This window comes from Sarcophilus harrisii, chromosome 4, assembly GCF_902635505.1.
Source record: "Sarcophilus harrisii chromosome 4, mSarHar1.11, whole genome shotgun sequence".
NCBI lineage: Eukaryota > Metazoa > Chordata > Mammalia > Dasyuromorphia > Dasyuridae > Sarcophilus > Sarcophilus harrisii.
Window position 1 is genome coordinate 374,060,015 of NC_045429.1, and position 22,269 is coordinate 374,082,283.

The following is a 22,269-nucleotide window of genomic DNA, read 5'->3' on the forward strand; positions in this document are numbered from 1 at the left end:
AAAACAATTCATGTAGATAGATGTATGTATGTATGTATATGCTATTACTAGTAATAATGATGAACATTTATAAAAAATAATACTTACTATGAGCCAGGCATTGTACTCATTGCTTTACTTATTATCTCATTTGATCCTTGCAACAACCCTAGGAGGTAGATGCTATTATTATCTCTATTTTACAAAATGAGCTGTATGGAAGGCTAAATTAACAGAGATTAATGAAATAATATCCTGCACACTATAGTTTATAAGGCATATATGCCTTATATATGTATATTTTATAATATATATATATATATATATATATTTTAAAACATTGTTCAAAGACATGAAAGGCTATCTAAGGAGGGAGGGAGACATGAAGGGAAGTATGGAGGAAGGAGGGAGGAAAGAAAAGAGGCTCTGACACAAGTCATCTCCCATTTAAAATATTGTTGTTATGGCTCTCACTGTCACATTTGCAACATTTTTAAGCCTCTAGAGATACTTTCATTTAACAAGTTATTGAATTTAGTCATTGAGATGTACGAGTATGTTTGGGGACAGTCAAATTTGGAGTCACTGAAGGGAAATCATCTTTTTACCCTTTTATAGATCCTTTCTAACATCAAGTCCTGACTACAAAAATGTACAATTTGAAAAAAATACTGTTAGATGACTTTGCTGAACTTTTCTGTTCGTGACATGTCAGCTCAATAGAGTCTCATAGTCAGGATATGTCTTTCATGATAGAAATTCCCTGAAGGATGCAATGAAATGAAGTATTAAGAACAGCGAAAGAAGTTGTATGGTGTTAGACCAGACAGGGTTCAGACAGGGAACCAGTCATTTTCAGTGGTCACATCATTCTTTGGCAACTTCTCTGTGGAAAACCACATAGTTCCAAGAGAGCTTAATTTTTCAAGCTTTAAAGGTTTCGTGTAATTTGTTAATATATGAATATTATTTATACTACACGTGTTTATATAATAATGAAGAAGAAAGGCAACATGAAATTGTGGATAGAATGTTAGCCTTAGCGTCCAAAATAAATGGGTTCAAATCTTGCTTCTGATATGTTGGTTATGTGACCCTGGGTAAGTAATTTGAATTCTCAGTGTCCTAAGACATCTCTGCAAAGGTATAAGTTGCTAAACAGTTGCTGATCTGTATTGGGAGAGTTTCCTCATAGGGAATTCTAAACACCAATGAAAAAAACAACTCTAAACAATAATAGAAATATACATTTATATAACCATTTGATTTTTTTTTGTTACAGTGTGTTTTTATGTCTCATTTTTCTTCTCACAACAAACTCATAATATAGGCAGTACAAATGTTATCCTCATTTCACAGATTGGGAAACTGAGGCCTAGAAAGGTAAATTATTTGCCCTAAGTAAAACAGTTCATAAATGATAGCACTTGGACTAGAACTTAGGCTATTCAATTCTAAGGCCAATGTTTTGTTTTGTTTTTTTCTCATATAGCACTGATTCATTAAAAAGAAAAATTACAGACATATAAAATTTACTTAAATTTTATAAACCATTTGCAAATGGGAAGACATATTACTTATTTTTTAAATTATAGTTTTAACCTATGGAACAAATCTTGCATTTCAAAACACAGTACAATAAAAAAGATGATTGAATACAAAACTGCGAATCTACTATGTACAATTTTCTATTCTTTCCAAATATACAACAAAATTATACACCAGCAGAGAGAAAAGTATCTTCACCCACTTGTGACTCATGATGCAATTCCTTACCTAAACATATAGAGACTGCCATTCTGTCAATCATTACAAAAGCTTTTCATGTCCCATAAGGAATCAATGGGTTCATTTTCTCATTAAAAATGGCAACCTGACCATTTTAATTACAATTAGCCCCTTTCAAAGTGAATCATTTAGTTTTTGCACAACGTCTTAGAATTTGGGTAGCATACATCTCTCCCACGACTATTCAAAAGTTTTCTGTACAGTAGTTATAGCTCAATGATTCATTATCACATGCTTCTATGCAAATTTCTCTTTACATATTGTAGCCAGCATCAGTGTTAAAAGTACTTGTATTGCTTGTATTAACTGGATTTTAATTATGAATTCTGCACTAAAGTAAAAATAAAACATGACATATCTTTGCATTTATAGTAAGGCTTAAAAAAACAGCAGGTAGAGAATGAAACATGAAGTAGGTGTTAATCATGTCTATTTTATGTTGTTAGATTAACATTCTTCTTCATAAGGCAGAATTTTATCTTTTAATTTCATAGAAAGCCTTTATTAAGCAGCACATTGATGAATTTGGAATATTTATAAAATTCTGGATGAAAAATCTCATGGTGATAACACTGTTTCTTGGAATGTCATGCAACAAATGCCTGTTTTACAAATGAATTCTGGGGGAAAAACCCATAAAAGACATTTCTTCCTACTTTTCCCACCTCATTCCTCACATCCACATGCCAATCTCTTGGGCCTCGTAAAAGCTCTTTATTGGATAAAAGACTTTCGATGAATCAATCAATATAATTTATTAAACTCTTGCTGTGTAGAAAATTAGAGGACAAGTATGGGATTTTTTTCTCATTCAAGGGGAAATGTTAAATGGGCCTTGTGATTTTATTAATTCTACAATTGTCCTATTCTCTTTACTTTTTTATGATACTACAATTGAGTAAGAGGAGAAACTACCCACAAAAATATGTAATAACGCATAAAGAGCAAAGTAAATCTGGCAAAGGAAGAGACCTCAGAAAAACAAGAGTCTGATAGGCTTACAGGTCCCTTTCTTAAAACACATACCAGATAATTTAAAACTAACCTTTTTTTTTCCAGCATTGTCAACATATTTGTATTTTCTTCATGATGCCATGTTTTAAATTATGTATGTTCTCATGGTGAGATAGTTTGCTTTTAACTGCTACCTAATGCTTCTTTTTCACTGGAAGGGACAAAAATAATCATGAATTGAAGAATTAGAAAAGTTAGTTGCTATTTTGGGAAGGAAGCATTTTTTTTTGAAGATGAAACTCAGTCATTAGACACCTTAAGCTTCCCAGTGGCTTGGAAACTTTCAGGTTCAACTTTCACAAGCAACATTCTCTTATGAAGTCAATGACTAGAAAGAGAGAAAATGCCAGTTTAATAAGCTGTCCTACCTAGCTGCATTGTCACCCAGTCAGAAGTGTCTGGAACTGCAGGAAGAATATGTAAAAGAGAAAGATTCGGGAGAACAAAGGCAGTTCCACAAGTGTGGAGGTAACAAAGGAGAAATGTACAATAAAATAATAGGGCAATGAAGGGCAGAGAAATTCACTCTAGGGAAAATAGAGAAGAATGTCTGATGGCAGAAATAGTGGGAGAAGAGAGGCTTGGAAAGATACCCAACAAACAAACTGCTATCCTTAATGTTAGTGAAATGATAGATTAAAGCCCACAACTTCATATAGACTTGGATTTTAAACCTTAGACTAATCTTGGATAGATTATATTACTGGGTAGTTTGTTAGTGAAGTCTGATTCAAAGTAATATAAAGAGTTTATAATATAATTTAGGGGAAAAAAGCTTATTCATTTCACTCGAAAAGCACTCTATTGACCTCTATTTTCATTGACTCTGAATAAATTATTTCTTGCCAAAACATCTTTAATGTTAATAGGACTTTTTCTATTTATTCATTTTTCTTCTAAAAGCTAATTTACTTGAAGACTCTCAGTCAGAAAAATAAGGTACACTTTTTTATTCACTTAAATGAAATTTATTTCCTGCTAATTAGACATTAGATTTTTTTTTTCTTCATTTGTTTTGTTTTGTTGAACGGTATCTATTTGCCACCAGTGAAATGTCAAAAAGCATTATTTATTTTTCGTATAAGTGTATGTTGGAAGTGCTCAAAAGCCAAGAAATAGAATTCATTTTCATCTTATGGAAATTATTGCTAATTGCTCTGTTATATAAACATTGAGGATTTGTTTTCCTCAAAATTCCTACTTGGTAGAATATGGCAGTGGCACATTGGAGGCATTTAATAAATGTTTATTAGATTGGATTAGTCTGGAAAGAAATGTGCTGATCAGCCCACACATGGAAAGGGATAGAAATGGAAAGGGATAGAAACCTTTTGATTTAGCATGCTTTTTTACCTAATGATTTAAAGAAAAACAAAAGACATAGATTTATTCATGCTTTTAGAGTTCCTGGTTTAATACCAGACACAACTGAATTCTAAAAGATAATATGTAAAATTAAATAGTAAATGATGTGATAAGACAGTTTTGAGTTGATCAGTTTTCTAACCTACATGAAGTTTCTAATATCAACTACATACCTATTCATACTCATGTCAAGACTGCTGTGCAGGAATCCATTGAATCATACAATCATAGCTGTTTGAGCAAGGAAGTACATAAGGATCATCTGTTACAATCTCCTCATTTTATGGAAATCAAAGCTGAAGTCCAAAGCAATGAATTTTTTGCCTATGGTCATTTAATTGAGTTAATAATGGAGCTGGGACTACAACTCAGGTCCTTGAACTTAAGTCCAAGGTTTATTCCAGCATACTACAGCCTCCCACAGGTGGAACAAACTGGATAAAACTTGAATGCTGAATTACTATATTTTAGAATGTAATTCACAAATCACTTTTATCTTTTCATTTGGTATCAAGTATAGTATATTTATGAAGAGGCTGAAATTGTTTAAGGTCCTAGTAATGAATACTATTCCGGATTTAAGTTTAAAAATCTGTCTAGAAAACAGCTGAATATGACATCTTTGAAGGCCTTTTCTTATAACATGATTCTGAGTATTTCAAAGATGAAATGGGAATTTTCTCTATTTAGTTGATAAAAAAATATTACTTTAGTAGGAAAAGTGTTGAACTTAAAATCAAAAGAAATATTATGGGGCTCTTGGGAGTTTGGAGGGGGAGGATAAGCGTCTTCTTTAGCATGTATCACAACCCTCCCTTAGCCAGTAGTACATACATGCAGTAAGTGAAATGTAGTTAGTCTATTTAGGGGACAGGAACAGTGCCAAAGCAGTCTTTTAGATTTAAAAGTGAGAGTGTCTGGTGAATAACACTTGAGACTTGGGCAGAGCTACAGGGAATGACTGTGAACGTGGTGGTGATGGACAGATGGACTCTTAACAACGTCAGTTTTTCAGAATGCCATCAGGAGTTGACAAGTGATGATCATTTTTGCTTTGTAAGCGTGGAGCAAGGTATTAAAATTAACTTCTAGCTGAGTTTTTTTTTTGTGTTATCAGTCATGTTACTGATGTCCCCTGATGCTGCTGTAATTTTGGGCTCTCTATATAGTCCTTGCTATAATTCCCATCTTTGTCTATGTGAGTGAGGGGTTCTGTATATGAGTTGGGATGTGATATAGAGCTGATTCTACTAAGTCTTCTTGGTGTCTCTTTCAAAACATTGAGGGTTTAAAAAAAGTCAGTTTCTGAAGTTGAACATTGGAAGGAATGTTAAGTGTGGTTGTGTGAAGTTTTAAGAAGAAGCATGGGATTCCTTATTTTTCTTTCTGAGTGATATGTACACACACACACACATACACACAGCTTTATTCCCTTTTGCAAGTCTTTTCTGAATTATAGAATCTTTAAGTTGGAAGAAACCTTAGAAGAAATAAGGCCTAATCTGACCTTCCCTGACAGAATACTCTATATAAGATCCCTGAAGAATAACCACCCAGCCTATGATCAAACATTTTCAGTGGTAAAGAACTCATTATCTCACAAATCAGCTCATGCCATTTTTGGAAAGCTCTAATGAGAAAATTCTTGCTTATCACAAGCTGAAATATGCATTTCTGCAATTTTCAACTATTGGTCCAATTTCTGCCAGCTGGAACTATTGAGGGTAAATCCTAATGATCCCTTCTCAATATATCTTTCTAAATGCTGAAGGATAGTTCATTTCTTCCCTAAATTTTCCTCTTTCAGCATAAACATCTCAAGTTTTTCAACTGTTTGTCCTCTTATCATTCAGGCTGCTTTACTCTGTATGTAGTCACTTTCTTTTTCAATAGTCTTCTGAAAATGTGGAACTCAGAATCCAATATGATATTCCAGATGTGGTCCAATTAGCAAAGTGGTCAGTGAATTGGCTATTTTCTTTGTTCTGGATAGAATGTGGTGTAAAATTATATCAGGTGTTCTTGATGACCATGTCAAACTGTTAATTCATTTTCATCTTGTAGTCAAATGAATATTCAATTTATTAAATAAATAAATCTTATTTATTCATTACTTGTCATCTATAGTGTTCTAAAGCTGGTGATTTTTAAGACTAAATTGAAGACATATCATTTTCCCCTTCTTTTTTCCTTTTTAAATTAGTGGATTTTTATTGACATCTTTTGTTTTTATATATCCTAGATTTCTCATATACTTCCCCATGCTCCTCCAAAGGGACATTCCTTATTACATTTACATTTATTTCTATGAAATTTCATTTATTTATTCCAACCCATTGTTATGTAACCTGTCAAATATTTTGGAATCTTTATTTTATCATCCAGTGGATTGATTATTGCTTCAAGCTTTGTGTTATCCACGTGTAAAGCATGGCGATGTGTGTATTTGTGTGGATATGGGTGTGTGTGTGTTTGCAAAGAGTCAGGAATCCAGAGGGAAAAGATAATCATTTGTTGGGATTATTAGAGAAGGATTCATAGGTTAGCTAAGGCTTAGACTAGATGACCTCTGAGTTCCTTCCAGCTCTCAGATTCCATTATTCTTTAATTCTTCCAGGTCACACTTTTTAGTTTCCCTATTGCTTGATTTTTATTTTTCTGTTATTTTTCTTCTCTTCAAATTTTGGTCTAAAGCTCTTTTGCTCAGCTCACCAAACATATTCTTCTCTGGCCTCATGAGATATACTCTATCTCTAGTTAGGACCCCATCTTTCAAATGTTTTAAACACTTGTACAGAAATTCAATAAGATCATGAATTTAAAGTTAGAGAGAATTTGAGAGACCATATAGGATAACTTTCCATCTAACAAGCAAAGAATCTGAGGCTTGATAGCTGAAATCACTTTTGCAAGATAACATTGGTAATAAGTTGTAGAACCAGGATTTGAATCCAAATCTAAAGTTATTTTTTCCACTATACCCATTTTGCCTTTTTTGCTCTAGCAAAATTATTTCTTTTGAATGGTTGAAAAAATAAAAATTCCCCTTTTACTTTCTGGGACTTCAAGCCACTATAGATGCAATTCAGATTTCTTCTGAAAGTTTTATTTATTCCTACACCTATCAGCAGAAGTGAATCTCTGTTGACAAATTAAAAATTATTTTTAGTTGGCTCTCAGTCACATTCCAAAGAAATACCCCAGAAAAGAGGGCATGCTTCCTGATTTGATTAGGTATGACATACTTGCATATGGCTGTCTCCCCAATCTTCATGAAGGAATCCCATGTCATTATCACACATTTCTTCTTTGCTGGATTAGTAACTGAATTTTATACACTTACTACTGCCTATACATATTAATTCTTGATTTCTCCTGTGGGGTGTTGATGTTTCTTTAAGAGGTTTAGATTTAGGAATCTGCAGGGTGAGCCTTCTAACTATTGGAGAGTTTTTGTAAGTATTGGAGTTTTATCCCCTTTTTCTCTTCTGTATTATATTAACAAACCTCTTGTTACTGGTTTTGAATCTACATTTCCTGGGAAATACATATTTTTCTGACTTTTTTTTCCACAAATGATTCATTTCATCCTGGGTAGAAAGGTATTTTCAACTAAACATATTTTATTGATATAATATTTTGAATAATCATTTGAATATACTTGAGATAATTCATTCATTAATCTTCTTTCTTTGAAAGGCTAGCTACTTCTCTCATTATCTGACTAATTTTCTTATTTTTTCAGTTATAAGACTTGATCTGGTGCTTTATTTGTAAACAGTTTTTATGAGAAAGAATCTACAATGTGTCCATTATTTGGGATTATTTACTACCCAAATAAAATTTGTTGGATTAGTAGTTCAGCTCCTAGGCCAGCAATTTTTTTCTATCTTACTAATTTATTAGTAGCATTAAAATTTTTGTAATTTACTGAAAGTTTGTGAAAATATGTGGGTTGCAGTGCCCAGCATATTGGAGACTATGACTGTATTTTATTTGAAGGATTACACTTATGTCATAATTAGCAAGTACAGAATTCAAAAGGTTTGCCAACAGCAGCATCAAGAGCCAGAGACAAAAAAATGCAAGCTAATGTTTCATTGTGTTGGGATTTTTTTTTAAAGAAAATTTTGTATCCATGTAGCAACATCCAGGTCCCATATATTAAAGTTTAGATGTCTGAAATGTCAGTATAAACATCTAAGTGTACAGGTATGATTAGAAAAATTCCAGAAGCAAGATAAAAATAAGATTCTATGAATAATATTCCATCATGAACAAAAATATGTTACTGAAAACATACTGCAGTAAAACTCTCTGGGATCTGTTCTTCTTCACATTGTGTACTTGGTGTCTATCCAGAGAAGTGAAGCATTTTTCAGTGCAGAAAATGGCTGAGACTGGAAAAATCTCTGTACTTTGGTTACTCGAAAAATAAAAAGGAAGAATGGAAGGAAGGAAGATAAAAGAAATAAAATAAAATGTGATTTTGGAGATGATGGTATGAAGGATGAAACATATAAAAAGGTTAGAAGCCCTTCTTATTTCAAATTGCTGTCTGACTAATCTTAGGAGTTGATCATATCAGTTCTATTATCTTTCCCCACATAGCATATTTTGGTCTATGTGGGGAAAGAAAATTTTTAGGATTCCTTTCTCACTCAAATACAGCAGTAAGTTTGTGTGATGATAAGTCTGTGTGGCTACATCACAGAAAGCAATTGCTTTCCTCCTAGGATATCTAAGTGTTTTATGCATCTAGTTTCTATAGGGCAGATCTTTTATTCTCATCCCTGGTATATTTCAGCAAGGAAGATTGTTGTCAGCATTCTAATGTGTGTAATACAAAAGTCTTCTCTTTCCCAATCACATATATAGACGCATATACATGAAAGTGATTTCTGTGATAAAGATAGTATTTAGAATAGGCAAGATGTATATTTATCTTGCTTGACATGGAATATCTTAGATGTCAATGAGATAAATTCAAAATGTCTTTTGTTATTTTCTTTTTTAGTTTTTAACCTAGTCTTTTATTTCTTAGTCAAAATTCTTGTTTTTTCTGTTTTGTATACTTATTTCCCCTCTTTTCCACAAAGATGGAATTTAAGATTTTTAATATGTGCTTAGCATTAAGTATGAATGATAGAATTTCAAAAATTTTCATTCCATTAGATCTTGTTATCTCTCTCTTACTGGTTCTTACTTTTCTGTTCCACCATATCTCTCATGTTAATAATTTAAAACATTTAAGCCTAATCAGATGCCAGAATGCATAGAAAGAAACTTCCTGTCATAATGAAAAGGGTTTTATTTTTAAATTTTTTACCATTGATGGCACAGAGTAACAAAATTATATCATAGAATGAGCTCTGCTCTATAGAAATTTGAAAACCTGAATTTTAGCCCCAAAGTTACTGCTTAATTTTATGTCCCCAAGGTTAATCATTTGACTTTTTCATGCTTCAGTTTAAGTTCTTTACTACCATGACTATCGATGATGGTAGCAAAAGGTTGTACAATCTTCCTCCATCTCTCATCATTTTTGTTATTCAGTCATTTTCAGTTATGTCTGGCTCTTTATGATTCCATTTGGAATTTTCTTGGCAAAGATGCTGGACAGTTTTCCATTTTCTCCTCTAACTAAATTTACAGATGAAGAAACTGAAACAAACTTGATTAAGTGACTTGACCAGGTTTAGGCCAGATTTGAATTCAGGAAGATTAGAACTCCCAACCCCAAACTCTATCCACTATCACTTACCATGCTTAATTAATCTTTGGAGAATTTGTTATGTTGTAGTGGAATGGAATAGTTAAGGAATATATCCATTTAAGTCTGCTGAGTAAATTTACATATATATTGATGTCTTGATCTCTTTTTTGGGATACTATATTTACAATAATTCACCTGCTCACCCATAGAATCATCTTGTTGTGATGGTATTTGTTGTTAAGGAGATATATGATATAATTTCTTAGTAATGTTGTTTTAATCACTTTTAAAAGGTTAGTTTATTGTGTGATTTTGCTCAATTTTCCCCTGAGAAGAAGTGGGGATCATGTGGGAAAAGATGAATACCTGTTTGGCAAATTCTACATCATTAGCTTTCTTACAATGAATAAATAAAACCCTGGGAATTGCTTCCAGCTTTGTTCTTGCTGCTGTCTTAAACTTAGATTTTTAAAATGCTTCTTGTGTTATATCTTTCCAGATCTGATCTCGAATGCACAGTCATGTCCAACTTAACATTTGCCACTTATTTCTTCTATTTGGCAGGATGATGAAGTGGTTTTACAATGTACTGCGACCATCCACAAAGAACAACAGAAACTGTGTTTGGCAGCTGAAGGATTTGGCAACAGGCTCTGTTTCTTGGAGTCCACTTCTAATTCTAAGGTAGGCAGAATGAATTTGGCTTAATTTAAACAATGAAGTTTACTGACTCTAGTAATGTTTTCTGGCATTTACCAACTTTCTCCCCCTCAGACCTGACAAAGCACCTGTTTTGCAGCCTTCTCATTTGCTTACCATGTAATATCATGTATTAAGGTTATCTGTGTTTGTCTATTTTTCAAATTTTAGAATTACAAAAGAAGAAGGAGCAATACCTTTCTTTGTGTGTCACTGAGGGCTCTTCTGTGCAGTTATTTACATGAACTTCTAATGAATTAATAATGATCAGCACAATCCTCATTGAAATAGCAAATAAGACTAAGAAAAAAAACAATTTTCTCTAAGAGAATGAAATAAGTGAAATACTATGCCATCATTTTAATAATAATAAAAACATAGTTTTAACATTGTAATACTATGTTCTTAAGACATACATAATTTGACAAGCATAAATTATTATAATAAGAATTACATTTTTCTTTAAACATGAAAATATACAACTTCTTATAAATGCACATAGGTCTAAGAGTCCAATGATCTGCTCCCAAGTTACAATCAAACCTTGCCATTTTTTAACCTAACTATGCTTTCTACACACTTTTCTTGGGGTGAGGAAGGCTCTTTTCTTAGTATTTGCCCCATTTTAGTTGAAAAACGAAAATGATTAGTTTACTTACCCTATTTCCTGGTCACAGGGACTTCTCCACTGAACTTATCATGGCATCAGTCAAACTGCTGAGTGTAGGGCCTCATGTCTCGAGCCTCAAAATGCAGTGTACTTCTTTTAGTGCCCCCATGTTGGGTGCCAAAATGTAATGTTTGGGCTAGCTTTCTGGAGGTCCTCCAGAAGGGCCTTGATCTCAGTAGGATAATCACCAGGTCAAGAATAGAGTCTAGATTCTTTATTCTGGCCTAGTCTTGATCTTAGTGCAGGAAGCATGAGAGCCACCACAAGGCTGGCCAAAGATAAATTGTCTATCTTCCAGTCTTTCTTAGCCCTTATATATCTTATTGTAATTACATCATTATAACATACTGATTATGTGTGAACTTAGAGAACCATTACATCACCATACTAAGTACTAAATATATATATGTGAACTAAAGAACAATCACCTCATCAATTCCACTGAGTTAACACCTTGTTTCAAGTATACTTCTCCAAAGTTCCGCCCTCTACACATAGGATCCAGGATAATTGTCTGAAAGGACTTTAAAGGTCATCTACTTCATCTTTTCATTTTATAGATGAGGAAACTGGGGGAATAAATAATTTTCCACAAGTTCACACATACATAGTAAGACTCTGAAGTGAGATTTAACCCAGGTCCTCTGATTTTAGGTTCTTTCCACGGTACCAAGACATTATTTATCTTCTATTTTATCTGTTTCTTCTATTTGGTGTTTATCAGACATGGAAGCATTTGAATCTTTATATAACTCAGGAGGCAAAATTTATTAATTTTCTGCCACTTAAAGACTTCTTTACCTGTGGTTTTTCAGCGTATGGTCATATGATAAAGAAGTTAGCCATAATTCTAGGTAGTATAGAGATCAATTGCCTAGACAATGAAGTAGAACTAGATTTCACATTTTAAATTGGCCAGCCATGACTCATTCCTAGTCACTAAGCCCATATTTCCAGTGGGTGATGATGCCCTAGTTACTAGCAATTTTTAGCTCTATTTATGATTGTCTTGTCATTTTTTATGCTAAAAAACTACATTTTGACAAAGCTTTGGACACCAATTATCAAGAATAGAATACAAAAGTAATTACAATACAGTGACACAGATCCAGCTTGTCCTGATTACTTAACTCCTTAATAATAAAAATAACCTAAGATTGAGTAAGTTGGAATAATAACCATATAACAGATAATATGGTTATAGTGGATGGAGCACTGGACCAAGAATTGGGATTCTGGTCTTGTTTCTGTCTCTAACTAGCCTGAGTTTATCATTCTAGGGCTGAATTTTCTTATTTGCAAATTTGAGAGTTGGAGTTAAATAATGTTTCTAAGGTCCTTTCAAGCTCCAGTAAATAAATATTCCATTACTCTTTGTTATTTAGCAATGAAAAAGAAAGAAAAAAAAAAAGGGGGAGGGGGGAGAGACTGAACAAGACAAGAAAAAGAAAGAAAGGAAAAGAAAATTGAAGAAAAGAAAAAAAGGAGTTTAGTTTAGTACAATATTGAAATGAAATAATGTCCAGGTGATAATCCATGGTTACAATATATAAATCTGATTGCCAATATTCTCTCACAGATACTTTGACATTGGGCTGCCCTTAATAGAAAATTGAGTTATCTTATTATTTTTTTTTGTAATTAGCTTATCCTGAATATGTTATATAGCTAGGAAGAATAGAATGAGTGCTGACTACTGAATGCTGTGAATATATATATTTCTGAAAATCATCACAGAAACATTTTAAATTTCAGAATCTTTTAATTTATGACTTGCTTTTTTCAAGATAACTATGTTCCATGTTTGTAGGATCTCTTTTAAAACTTATCTAGATTTTCTGTCTATGGGAAAATTTTTACAATTTTTGCATAGAATTGTCTGAAGAAGATATATGTATTTCAATTTAAGGATGTTGTTCAGTCTGAAAATCTGTAGATTTCTATTTGGCATGTATTTTGTTTATTTTAATTATTATACAGAAATTGACCTTTAAGCTTTTAGGAAGAAGTGCTAAATTGAAAACTATTCCCTTTGAATCAGAAATGTCCTTGCTAAACTGAAAACTATTCCCTTAGAATCAGACATGTCCTCTTGATGTTAAAAGTATAGGGCAATAATTTAAATGTTAATAATTTAAATATTCATATTGAATCCCACATTTTTTCTTTTTTGGATGGATACTTTAAAAAAATAGAAAATGGTTCTGAAAATACTAGATTACAATCTTGGCTTTAGCATATATATATATATATATATATATATAGAGAGAGAGAGAGAGAGAGAAAGAGTATATATAATCTATAATATATGTATTTATATGCATATATACACATACAGATCATTTGTTTAAAGGACACATTTTAGCATATTAACATATTTCATCTTTTGTCTAAGAAGCCTTCTCTGATTACTCCCTCCCCCTGGTTAGTAATAATTTTCCTCCCACTTAGACCTCACATAGCATTTTGTTTATCCTTCTTTTACACACCAATTATATACTAGTTTTTATTAGTTATTTATATATAATATATATGTTATGTGTTCTTAATTCTTGGTAAGTTCCATGTTTTATTCAAATGTTATCTTCCTTAGTGCTTATCAGAGTGCTCTCTACTCAATCAGTACAATTGAAAAAATGAATTGAAAAAAATGAATGAAAAAAATCATTCAATTGAATTCAATTGAATTTTTCCTTAGCTTTATTTCTTTTTTCTCCAATTTCGTAATGACAAATTTCCCCCTCTTCATCATGTCTTCTGTATGGAGAACTGTTTGCTCATTAAAGTTGTCTGTTGTCATCAACAGCAATTTTGAACATCTGAAATTTTGGTATGAAGAACTGAAGAAATTTCATCTGTGATTATCGTAATACCACTGATTTTTAAAATCCCTCTAATTGAAAAGTACCTAGCTGCATTCTTCTAAAAGCCCAGGAGATGGAGATACCTATCCATTAAAATATACCATTTCTACTTTAGTTTTAAATGGGAACAGAGACTTTCCTGGTACAGTCAGAAAAAAAAAAATCATGATTTCATACTGGAAATGTAATTTCCCCTATTTTTCTTTGTGGAAATTTTTGAGTCTAGATATAAACAGCATGTTAGGAGGGTGCTTCTTGGTGTTTTGCATAGTATCTTGAAGGAATGGGGTTTTGCTTTTTATTGTAGACATGAAAATAAATTGAAGAATTCTACCTGATAATTAAATTGGTGTTGTTATTAAGTTGGAGAAGGAAATGGCAAACCACTCCAGAATCTTTGCCAAGAAAACTTTAAATGGGGTCATAAAGAGTTAGATGTGACTGAACTGACTGAATTACAACAAACAATTTTAGGTATTTAGGTAACCCAAAATCTTAATAGTAAGCAGTTTTAAATGATGTTACCTCTATTTTAGATAAGAATGAATATTGCCTTGATTTTTAGTCAATTCCCCCTTCTTTGGTGTCATTCCTCCAAATTAATTGGGAAATCTTGATGCTACAATATATAGTAATCTATAACTTTAAGAAATGTCTTTATTAATTTAAGAATTCTGATGAAGTAAACTAGAAAATAGAATGACTTTTTTTGCCACCATTAATATTTTCATTCTTAAGGTGAATATAAATAGCAATAAGTCCTGTTTGTTGTGTTTTTTTCAAGAAAGATATTGATACTTGTAAAATTGGCTCCTAGTGGAGATAAATTGAAATAATATTTTTAAAAATTTCACAAACATTGAAGTGACACATTATTGCTAATATTATTATTATTACTACATCAAGTGAAAAAATACTTAGTGGAAAACATTTATTTACATTCATTAATTCTATTTCTTCACTTATTCTTATGCTGTTTTTAGAAGATCCATTCTAAAGGAAGGGAACTGCTATTACTTTTATCTACCCAATAAAGGAAATTTGAAATTTTACTCCTTAGTTTCATATTTTCCAGTTTTCCCTTCTGTCAGAGGAATAGTAGAGTATAATTCTCCATCTTTCTTTCTTTAAACTTTTAATTTCCCTAATAAATTATTTTTAGTGAAAAGGAAAAAAGATGCAAATAGATGTGGTAGTCTCTAAATAATATGAATATTCTGGGCACCTGCCATGGATTCCTTAAAGAAGTAATATACTTTTGCTGCCCAATTATAATCAATTAGGCATGAGATACAAAAGAATTGATCAGCCTGATTTTTAATAAAGATTAATGTACATTTCCATAGATATCAGAAATATTTTAATTAATCCAAACTAACAAGGTGAGTTGGAGGCTGATGAAAAATGTGAGAGGTAATATTTGATAGAGCTTTGAGCATTTAAACAATGCATAATACAAACTACTGATGTCAAATATAAAACAAAAACAATGCAGGAGATGGTTGTAGGAGATAGTGCTGTATAACTGTTAATACCACCTGCTGTGCAAGGTAGTGCAAATCAGAGATGAGGAAATCAAGAAAAAAATGCAGAATTCTAGTAAGAGATGAAAATTAATTTCTTTTAAATACAAATGATAGACATTTTAGGAAGTATTTCAGTGGCCTTTTCTCTGAGGAGCCAAAATTGTTTGTTGTGAAGAAAGTATACAGGGGACTGCAGTCATTTGTAACTTAAGAAATTTTAAAAAGTGAAAATGCACAGAAAAAAATTTTTAATGATCTAAAAAAATCTTTAAAAAAAAAAGATAAAAATAAGAAGAAATAGCAGAATTTTTAAAAAGAGCCTGGTGCATTGGAAGAATTGTGTGGAAATGATGAAGACAGCCTGAATTCTAGAATTCATCTCAGGAGGAACAATAAATTCAGCACAGGTTCAAAAGTGCAAATGCTATAAATTGAAGATTTACTTCATGCAGCTAAAAAATGCCTCTCACTAAAGTAAAAATCACCATCTGTTAATTTAGTCATAGTCAAGGTAGATTAAAAGTAGGTCTTACAGTTAAAAGAAAACCACAGTGCAAAGTGTTTTTTTTTAAAGTGCTTTTGATTATTGAGAAGAATAAACAACTACAAATAATCTTAAACACTACTTAAGCATGGTGAAAAAAAACAAAAATCTGCAACAATTGCTAGTTTTTTAAGCAGTCTGACTGAAAATAAAGATGAGCAAACAATTAGCCATATTTTAACATGTTTAATCATTCAATTTAATCCTCAGAAAATGTTGAGATTGTATTCCTCCAACTTGATACTTTCACATTCTGATCATGAGAGAATAATATTATAGAACAATGTTAGGTACATGAGATGCTCAGTTATCTGTTAATAGATTCATTTTGAGAAGTCATTCAATAATCTTATGGACTAAATACATACATGTATATTAAACACACATGCACACACACACACACATATATATATAACACAATATTTATAAATGAAGATAAGGCACCTAGTTTTTTAGTAACAGCCATGCTATATAATTTATCTTTTGTCTGGTACACTTTGCTAGCAATAGTATCATTTGTGAGATGATGGGTTGGGGTGTGTGTATGTAGAATTATAAGGTTATTTGCATCTGTGGAACACATTTATCTTTTGTTTTAAATTTTTTTGTAAAGCTCACTAGCCTCTATGGCAATCAATCCCAGAGTAGCTTTTATATTAGTATCATCATACTTTTAGCAAACTATGTTGTATTTATCAACTCTCTTTCTTGAGGCCTCTGTTAACTCTATGAAAATTCTCATAAGTAAAAAAATGATGAAAGCATAAATGTAATCCAAATGGTCCTTAATGAAGAGAACGAAACTTTTTTCTCAGAGTTCAATTTTGCCTTGACTGTGGTATAAATATATGTATGTCTGTGGATAAGAAAGTAGCAGACACATGTTGGTTGTTGCCCTTCATTCTTGAAGGGGACCAAAGTGACATCACTATGTTAGAGTTCAGTTACATTGTGTTTGCTGTGACTGATCAGATTAATATAAACTCAAAATGCTCTGCCACAGTTCAGACACAAATAATCCCTATAAATATGTGAGTGTGGCTTCTCTAACTGTGCATCAGGCAAGCAGAAATATCTCAAAACTACTTTTTCTTGATTTTAAAAAAATCATAATTTAAATCTTAGAATTAGCAATATCAAAGTTTCATATGTAATTAGATAATTTTTAAAGATTAAAGTCAAATATACACATATATAAAAAAACTTTCTAATGTTTTATTCAAGATTATTATATGTATATGTTTCAATATGTCAATATATGTGTATATTGACATATAAACACACAGAGTTTACAATTCAGGAACTATCTTTAATTCTTTTATACTATGGGTTTTCTTTTTCCTTGTTGTAGAATATTGTGTGCCCCCTATTAATGAGTGTTTTTGGAGTGGTTTTACTCTTCTACTACCTTACTACCTTTATAATAGAGAGATGAGACAAGTACTTCTGAGAGGAAAGATACTTTCTGGAGGCTCAATTTCCTCATCTGTAAAATGAGGATGGGTGATGAGCATTGAGGCCTATAAGGTTGTGTGTAGATCTAAATCTGTGATTGTATGAATTCTATCCTTTTCTCTGAATTCACACTACATCTTTAATCTATATGATAGAAGGGTGATAGAATCATAGATTTAGAGCTTGAAAGAGATTTATTGGTTACCTAGTTGCCTCACTCCCTGACTTTACAGATGGTGGAACTGAGGCCCAGAGAGATGAAGAGACATCTTCCAGATAACACAAGTAGTGAGTGACACATATAGAGTTTGAACCTGACTCCTCTGACTCAAATCTTAGGGTTTTTTTTTTTACTATAATACAAATTGGTTGACACTAGTATGAATTAATTTCCATTATGATCTCTCTGTCATCATATTAATGTTGGTGTTTTGATGATGCTCCTGAGCTAATGCTGCTTTGTCCTTTAAGGGCAGCTGTAAGTTTTAAACTGAGAGAATGACTGGCAAGTGATCCTTAAATCATTTTCCTAGAATAGATATTCTAGGAAAAATGCAAGGGGTTCTAGTATCTCTTTTTTCATTAAGTTCCTCCTGATGTGTGAAAAAAAAGAGATGAGTTAAGAACTGTTATTTATTTATTGAATCTATTAAAGCAACTCATGCCATGGCCTGAACTGTCAATCAGTTATCAGTTTATAACAGATGGCTTTAGTGCACCAGTATATCCTTCCCTAAAAATTGTTTTTAGGTAACAGATATATGATGTGAGAATGCTTTTCCAGCCAGTGAATCAATCAATCACAAACATTTATCAAGTGCCTTAAGTGCTGAGTGACAAGCTGAGCATCCAAAGGCAAAGAAAACTCTGCTTTCAATGAGTTTACATTCTTCTGGGAGGTATGATACATACATTTAAAAGGATCTACAAAATAAATACATGGTACAATTTTGGAAGGAGGTACTAATAAATGGGAGAGTCCGGGAAGATCTCATGTGGAAATGTTGCTTGAGCTGAGCTTTGGAGAAAACAAAAAATTTGGAAAGGTAGAGATGATGAGTGCGAAACATGGGAGATAGTCATAGAGTTGCAGCCAGGAGCACAAGGTCAGATGCTGATTCAGACATTCAGTAGCCATACAACCTGGGCAAATTACTTAATCTCTTTTGCCTCTGTTTACTTATCAGTAAAATGAGTTAGATTTGGTGACCTCTGAGATTCCTCATAGCTCTAAATCCTATGGAGGCAATGCATTCTAACACTGGATTATCAAAGATCCACAGATACTACAGCACATGGTATGTAATGCAGACACACCTGGATGTTGGGATTACTGCCAGCTACCAAAAAATGCTGTACTGTTCTATTGCTTTTTGTGATCACAGCTGTTTTCTGTGATTTAACTTGTGGCTGCCTCTAGTTTAAATGCTCATCCCTATAAAAATCCGTATTAGGAATAGAGGAATCTTAGCTACAGAGCCCTATGAGCATTGAACTTTATCAACTGTTCTGTCATCAATCTGTAAGGGAGTTCATCAGTTCTGGAAAACTAAAGGATTTATGTTTGACTTCTTAAGTATTACAGAGAGACATGGGTGAAATTGACACTTGCAGCCCATACTAGGATTAAAGCAGTGAAGTTTGCAGTTGGAAATAGGTCTCTTCAAAAAGGATGCCTTTTTTTTTTTTTTTAGTTTTGAGCAATTATTTATAACAGTTTTTCTTTAAAAAGCAATTCAATGGCATCAAATTTTTCAATGTCTTCTTTTAGAGCTAATCTACAGTGACTGTAGTTTCGTATGAGTCTAATGAAGCTTATTAAAAATGAAACAATAAATGAGACAAGCTGGGAGGTGTAAATCAAAATCAATGACAATATTTTTTGAAATGTACTTTATCATTTAACTGAGCTCCAATGGTTTAAAAATCTACTCTGTAATCATCAGAGAGAATAAACATGGACCTAAGGCCTTTATCAAACTAAAGAAAATAGGTATACAGTGGCTAGGTTTGAAAATTCTGATTAAGTTCAGTGTGAGACTGGCAGATCTGAATAAATTTGTACCCATTCAAAGTAGAAATTGGCTATTATTGCTTGCAGAGTTTTTCAAGTATCTATTTCAGAAGTGCAAATGAATAATCAAAATGTTGTTTCTGATATTTCCAAACTATATAAATGCAAATCTTTCTTCTCTTCATATTTCTATTGAGAAAATAGTTAATCATGATTCAAATGCTGATTTATTTTCCAATTTGGTGTGTATTACACAAAATGAATCTTACAGTATCTAAAGATGAGTTGGGTTAAGAAGATACAAATGCTGAGAGATTGTTTATATATCTGTTATTGACTGTTAGAAAAGTTCTATTCCGAATTTGGAACTTTTATGTAAAAAGAAAGACTATTAAACATTTCTCACAAACTCATATTACACATTGGTAAAGAAATGTTGATGTTAAATGTTGATTAAGGAGAGTTTCAGAGTCTTTGCTTTTTAACTAAATACTTGTTTGAAGGTAAGACAACCTAATATATTGGGGTCCTTCAAGTATTTCAGTAACAATGTACTGTGGGGGCAGTTGGGTAGCGCAATGGATAGAGCACCAGCTCTGACATCAGGAGGATGAGTTCAAATTTCACCTCAGACACTTAACACTTCCTAGCTGTGTGACCCTGGGCAAGTCACATAACCCCAATTGCCTCAGGGGAAAAAACAAACAAACAAAACTAATGTATTGTGGAAGTGACATAAGGATGAAAACACATACAGATCATACCCCCTGGGAATATAGAAAGAATACACTTAACATACACCAATAAATAAGAATAAGGAATAAGTGAATCCTTATTCACTTAGGAATAAGATCCAGTGAGAATAAAGAAGGAGAAAAAAGGAAAAAGAGAGGGAGAGGGGAAAAAAAGGAGAGGGAGGAGGAGACAGAGACACAGAGAGACAAAGACAGAGAGATAAAAAGAGACAGACCCACAGAGAGAGAAGTATATGAAAGATCACTTTCAACTAAAAAGAGCTTCATTGCTTTGCATGGCACAGTATCTACCTCTCAGATGTCTTCTATGATTCCCCATCTCTTTATTCTAAACCTCTCTCCAGCACTGGCTTTTCCACATTAGAAATTTTTATCCTTCCTCTCCCTCAGTGGATGCCTCCTCCCAGAATCTCCATTGAAGGAGTATGACCAGGCAGACGTGTCTCATTCCTCTCTATACTAAACTCTTGAACTCTACCATGCAAAGCCCTGTATGAAGTGGTACAGATACAGATAGAAAAGGGAAACAGTTCCTGCTCTCAAGGAGCTCACACTCTAATAGAAAAAAAAAACATATATGGAAAGCTGCAAGTCAAATGGAAACGTTCCATGATTTTGGAGTGTAGAGGCAAAACAGGTGGTAATATTTAAATCAGATGACATCATTGTGTTACAGTTATTTTGCAATGTGTCTCACTGGTCGATCAGACCAAAATGAACTCAGAATGCTCAGTTACAGGTTGGACACAAATAGTCCCTATGAACATTTGGGGCAGCTTCTCCAACTTTGTGCCTCTCTTGTTTATCCTGGGCTAATTAAATTCTGTTTTGCGCATTGAGAGCATAGCACCTTCTCTGATGAGGGCATGCCATGCTGAATGATCCTGTGCCAGTGTCTCCTGTATTGTGCAATCAATTCTAAAGTTCTTAAGAAAGACCTTGAGAGTGCCCTTGAGTCACTTTTTTCTGATCACTTGTGAGCTCTTGCCCTGTGTGAGTTTTCCATAAAATAATTTTCTTTGGCAGGAGTACGTTTGGCATTTGAACAATGTGGCCAGCCCAATGGAGTTGTGCTCTCTAGAGTTTGATTTTTTGGCACATTAGTTCAAGAAAAGATCTTAGTTTCTGTTATCTTATCCTGCCAGGTAAACAGAATTTTCCTGAGATAATTCAAGTGGTAGACTGTCCAAGTTTCACAGGCATACAACATGGTGTTGGCTGATGGAATACCTGTATTTTCTTGTTGTTAATTATTAGGCCAAAATTAGCACAAGCAGTAGAGAATCAATCCATACGTTGTGGCATCTCAGCTTTGAAAGTTGCATTGAGTGCATGATCATCCACAAACAAAAAATCATGCATGAACACTCCTTCCATTTTGGTTTTGGCTTGTAGCTTTTTCAAATTGAAGAATTTTCAATCGGTGTGGATAGCTGATCTTAGAAACATGTTCATTCTCATTTAAGGCATTTGACAACATGGCTGAAACATTATGCTAAAAAGCAAGGGAATAGCACACAGCTTTGTTTCATTCCATTAATGACTGGGAAAACACAAGAAAATTTTCAATTGCCCAGAACCTGGGCAAGCATGACATTGTGAAACCTGAACTCAATAGAAAATTTAACATATTAATTATTAAATAATTTAAAAATTATTAAATATAAAAAATGAATTTCAAGGAACTTAACATGAACAAATTATTTATATTTTTTAAACATGGAAATATATACCATATGTTTAAGATTGATATCAGAGATAGAGTAACTCAAAAGAAAGATTTATACAAATGAGGCGCAGAGAATGAATTGACATAGAGGTATTAGAGGGAGAAGGAGGACTCCTAGTTCTGAAAATCTAATCACATCAGGAAAGGCTAA

The 22,269-nt window shown here is 32.7% G+C and overlaps 1 protein-coding gene across 16 annotated transcripts in view; it reads left to right on the forward strand.

Annotated features, from left to right (window-relative positions):
- Positions 1-22,269, forward strand: part of RYR2 (ryanodine receptor 2) — a 712,857-nt gene that overhangs the window by 187,842 nt on the left and 502,746 nt on the right. For all 16 annotated transcript variants that reach the window (XM_031968518.1, XM_031968517.1, XM_031968521.1 and 13 more), the window contains exon 2: positions 10,427-10,546. In XM_031968518.1, the coding sequence (XP_031824378.1) occupies positions 10,427-10,546 (120 nt within the window). The remainder of the gene's footprint in view (positions 1-10,426; positions 10,547-22,269) is intronic.